Source organism: Populus nigra, chromosome 4, assembly GCF_951802175.1.
Source record: "Populus nigra chromosome 4, ddPopNigr1.1, whole genome shotgun sequence".
Taxonomy (NCBI): domain Eukaryota; kingdom Viridiplantae; phylum Streptophyta; class Magnoliopsida; order Malpighiales; family Salicaceae; genus Populus; species Populus nigra.
Genome location: NC_084855.1, coordinates 17722827 through 17727692, shown reverse-complemented (window position 1 = coordinate 17727692; position 4866 = coordinate 17722827). Strand labels below are relative to the sequence as shown.

Genomic DNA, 4866 nt, shown 5'->3' with positions numbered 1-4866 from the left:
TGAAAATTATATAAAAATTAAAATAATATTATTTGAAATGAATGTATAATTATATTCAAACAATGAAAATTCTACAGAGAAAATATTGGTCTAGCAATCAAAACATCATTATATCTCTATAAAAATAAAAATATATAAAAACAAAATTATTAAGAAACACACTCACAAATTTTGAACATGACTAATCTGATTTTTTTAAAAAACACAGGAGAACATCCGAGTAAGAAACAACAAATAAAAAAACAAAAAAAACAATGAAAATTCCGGTAGCCAGGCAGGCAAGAAAGAAAAACACAAGAGCGCAACTAACAAAGAAAAAAGTGAAAAGATGATATGCCAGTTCAATTCATTTAATTGATTGAAAGAAAAATCAAACAAAACGTACAATCAATTTTCTTGGACACCAAGAAAGATAAGCTTTCTCATCCTTTTCAACACATTAAATTATCTCATTGGTTATCAATAATTAAACAATATCCATGTATACATAAAATGTACCGAAATCACCGATTCTCTTAAACCCTAATATCATCAACAGCAACAACCAAAACTCCAAACAGCACAATCATGAAGCCCAGACAACAACAAAAAAGGCTTTGTGATTACTGTAATGACACCACAGCTCTCCTATATTGCAGAGCTGACTCAGCCAAGCTTTGTTTCTCTTGTGATCATGAAGTCCACTCAACGAACCAGCTCTTCTCCAAGCACACTCGTTCACTGCTCTGTGATGCCTGTCACGCATCGCCTGTATCAATCTTCTGTCAAACAGAGCACTCTGTTTTTTGCCAAAACTGCGACTGGGAAAGACACAGTCTTTCTTCTTTGTCTTCAACACACATTCGTAGGCCGATTGAGGGTTTTACTGGGTGTCCTTCAGGGAATGAATTGATGACAATTTTGGGGTTTGACGATCTGGGTCTCAAAAAGTCTCTGTTTTTTAGTGAAGAAAGTGATGGGTTTATGGGGTCTGAACTTGATGATGGCTGTTCGGATTTGTTTCTTTGGGATAGCCCTGCTGTTTGCATTGATGATTTGATAGTTTCCAGTGATTCGGGTTCAAATTTCCAGACTTTAGGAGTCCCTCCTTTGCCTAAGGTAATTATCTATTTGTGCTTCTTAATAATCACTGTAAAGCTTAAATTAGTGTGTCTGAGGGGTTTTTTGTTTGCTTCAGATGAAGGTTCCAATTCTGCTTATGCTGTACTGAAAAGTCTCACTTTAAAAAAGCCATGTGGTTGCGGTAGGTTTCATTGGTTTGAACTACAAAAAGATCTAAAAAAAAAAAAATTTTTTTGCTCGGATTGCTGGCAACCAAACACAACATTTTTTTTTTAAGAAAAAAAAACTTAGTTGACTAAATTGTGTTTTCCCTTTAGGTTCCTTTGTTGATATATGCACGAGTTTAATTGAGATTTCTTGAACCTCTGTTTGATTTCCTCATCACTCTCTCTCTCTTTTTTTCTATGACTGAAAATTATCCAGAAAGTCTTATGTGGGAAAATTAAAGTACAAGCTTGATAAGTCATTGGCTATAAATTTTAGTTTTCTAAAAATTAATGTTCCAAGTAAATTTGTGTAGATTTTTAGTGTTTTGGAATTATGATGTTCTCCATATGAAAAATCTTAGTTGCTAAATACTAGTCAAATTTTGTCCATGGACTGCTCTGTGGTTTTGACCTGGTTGAGGATGTCATTCTTGAATCAGAATCGTAATGCTGCTTGTGGGCAGCACAAGGAAGAAATCCTTTGTCAGCTTCGTGAACTAGTGAGATTGAAGCCTGATCCATATGGAAATGCAGACATTGACCCTGCTAATATCCTCCAATCACTGGATGCTGATCCGCAGCCACCGAATTTAAATACAATTGGTGATCCTGGAGCATTCACTTCATACGAGGTAAATCTTTTCCATTTATTTCATGTAGTCTTTTGTTTTTGTTTTTTTTTTTTGGTTACATGGGGGGAATGGGCATAGGCACCATTGAACTACGGCATGCATTTGTAAACTTTCATGTTTTCTACCTTGTATAATTTGTGAGCATTAGCATTTTTGCTTGTGGTTGTGGAATTAATTTCCTTTTATCTATCTGCCTCACCATTGTTGAGCTAATTCATTATCCGAATTAAGAATGCCATAGTGATCTACATGTGGAAGGAAAGAGAACAATCTCAGTAGGACTGGATCTGAATTCAAAATATCATCAACATGTCTTTTCGTAGTCTAAGTGGTAATATGAGTCTTCTTGTTTCCTTGTTGGTTTGGGACACTAGTCCATGTGGATGATCAAGGGTTTTAGGGTTGGCAATTGAGAAGCAAATCTTTATCAGCAGGTGCACGCAAACATTTATAACTTGCCTGTCCACCAAGGCACACACATGCAAAAAAACAAATCGATTAAATAGCATCTAGTAGATCTGTGTTTTCATGTGGAAGAGAGGCCGTCTTGTGGTCTCCGGGGTTATTGAATTTTTTACATGAAATGGGCATACAAGACATTGGTTATATGTCAAAATAAACTATCCCTGGGTTTTAGATCAGTTTGTTCTTGATTGTGTCTACAATTTATCCCATTGTCTCCAGGGTCACTAGATTCTTTGCATGAAACCTATGTTACTTCTAAGCATGACTGGCATGCTCGTGATCACTTATTAGCTGGCTTAATCATCAGAGAGCTTCTTATGTAAATTTATTTTCTTGTCTTTTGGTTTCTTTTTAATTCTGTTATTGCAATTATTAGTATGAGATGTTCTTTCAGTAGAATAAAAGAGGAACAATTTATTTTTCCTTCATTCAGGAAAATCTGCCCGATTGGCTTGCTGATTATGGTGAAGCTGCAAATCAAGTTCTTTTTCCTTCTACATTACCAAGTCGCAACTTTGAGGAAAGTTGTGCAGTTCCTGACAAAGAGTTCAATATTATTGGAAGTGCAAGTCACGTCCATGATGATCATGCAGCAGAGCCACAACATCTTACAATTGAAACATTACTAGCTCTCCCAAATGTTGTGACTCATGAATTAAACAGCCAGGAGAGAGATTCTGCTATTTCACGATACAAGGAGAAGAAGAAAACAAGGAGGTATTTGGACCACCAGTTTGTCTTTGATGGTATTATATTGCAAATCTATGTTTTCAATTTGAAAGGGACTTGATCATGTGCATTCTGAGATCGACATTTCCTATATCCTTTGAAAGTGGTTAATTTTCGTAATATTTAGCTTTGGGTTATGTGTTAGATTTTCTAAAACTCTCTGATAGCTTTGGGGTCTCCAAGAAAATGAATTGCGTTAGCATGTTCTCATTGGATCGAGATAACTGAGAAATTAAGATTCAAAATGAACACCTTTTTGGTCTGAATAAATTTACATTGAAGAAGACGCATCAGTCTTCAACAAGCTCTTCTATATGTTTCATGGACTGTAAACAACTTTACCTAGTAATTACTCTATGTTTTAAGGGTAGTCTTGTGACAGATGGATTGTTGAGAATTTTAAATTATTGAACATGGACATGTCAAGTGGACTACCTAAATAAGTTGTAGAATCTTAGCAGGATGGTTCATTATCATGAGATGAGTGATCTTAGGATGTCATTTTTCTGGAACTTGTAAACCAACATTCTTTTTGTGAAAAACAACAGGTACTGCAAACATATCAGGTATGAATCCCGCAAGGTTCGGGCAGAAGGAAGAACAAGAATTAGGGGACGTTTTGCTAAGATGGATCATTGAAAGTGGTATGCAGTTGCTGTTGCTGTTAAGTTGTGGTTTGACAATTTGTGGAAAAATTTTGAAATTGTTTGTCAAACTGATTTCTGCGTGCACTGGATGACTACAAACTTTCTTACACAAACAAGTCACATGTCTGTCTCAACCCATGCTGTTTGCATCATCTGGTTAAAGCAGAGTATACTAGCAAGAGTATGATGTTTTGATGGCTGCTTTATATTTTCCTGTCATCATGTCTGTCTAGACTTCTTAATTTGATATTTTTTATTTTGAATCAACAGGTATTGCAAGTATCAGGTGTATCTCAGGATAGGGAACATCACTAGGATTACTGGACATTTTGCTAGGATGGATGGCTGAGTTCTGGAATATACCGCAATATGTGCCATTGTTTCGTATGTTAGGGCATATCATATCATATATTGTTCTATCTGGTAATGTTTCACTGTGTTTGTTGTAGCCACTGAAGCAAAAACTTTTGTAGATCCTCATAAAATAGGGTTTTCTTGTCTCTTTATTTTTTGGTGAAGCTTCAGGCTTACATTAAGCTGTTCCTTTACTTCCTTGGATGGCCTTGACTTAAGTTTTGGGTTTTATTCTTTGTTAGGCCGTTTTGTAGCTGTTCTGAATTTGGGTTTGGTTAATTTTGGTCTTCTCAAGTAGATCTCAATGCGACGAAAAATAATATGATTTTTCTTAGAAAGTCATTTATGTAGTTATTGGGCAATAATTGTAACATGGAAACTCCTCATATTGAAAGCAAACTGATTGTCATTTGTTAACACACTAGGCGACCGTAAATACTCAAAATGTTTCAAGCACATGAACTAAATTTCTAATGTAAGAATACAAGATGTCAATATCATGTATGTGTTTTTATGTATCATTATCTTTTAAATTGAAAGATGGTGTTTCTGTTAAATAAAATAAATTATAAAAATATACATGAATTGATAAATAAAAAGAATCTTCGCACATATTTAACTTATTTTGTTTTATTTTTTTATATTAAAGATTACTTTTTACTGCTAAAAACAAATATATATTTTGTTTTTATAAAAATATCCCGCAATGTATTTATATAAAATATAAAAGGAAAAATTTTAAAGATAAATTGCAATAATCTCTTAGAAGCA

The 4866-nt window shown here is 34.4% G+C and overlaps 1 protein-coding gene across 2 annotated transcripts; it reads left to right on the top strand.

Annotated features, from left to right (window-relative positions):
* The first annotated feature begins 389 nt into the window (after positions 1 to 389).
* LOC133692666 (zinc finger protein CONSTANS-LIKE 13-like) lies at positions 390 to 4336 on the top strand. Of its 2 annotated transcripts, none has more exons than XR_009841977.1 (5): positions 390 to 1098; positions 1709 to 1900; positions 2799 to 3082; positions 3643 to 3922; positions 4012 to 4336. XR_009841977.1 is itself a non-coding variant. In XM_062113766.1 (5 exons), the coding sequence occupies exons 1-4, from the start codon at positions 568 to 570 to the stop codon at positions 3731 to 3733; spliced, it is 1098 nt and encodes a 365-aa protein (XP_061969750.1). In that variant the 5' UTR covers positions 392 to 567; the 3' UTR covers positions 3734 to 3738; positions 4012 to 4336. The 2 variants fall into 2 exon arrangements, 1 of the variants encoding a protein (XP_061969750.1); XM_062113766.1 differs by having other exon boundaries at positions 392 to 1098; positions 3643 to 3738.
* Positions 4337 to 4866: the final 530 nt, after the last annotated feature.

Excerpts from the sequence above, each read along its gene's own strand:
- LOC133692666 (XM_062113766.1), top strand. The coding sequence starts at position 568 with ATGAAGCCCAGACAACAACAAAAAAGGCTTTGTGATTACTGTAATGAC. Across the intron at positions 1,099-1,708 it reads GAGTCCCTCCTTTGCCTAAG|AATCGTAATGCTGCTTGTGG; the intron begins GTAATTATCTAT and ends TTCTTGAATCAG. Across the intron at positions 3,083-3,642 it reads GAGAAGAAGAAAACAAGGAG|GTACTGCAAACATATCAGGT; the intron begins GTATTTGGACCA and ends GAAAAACAACAG.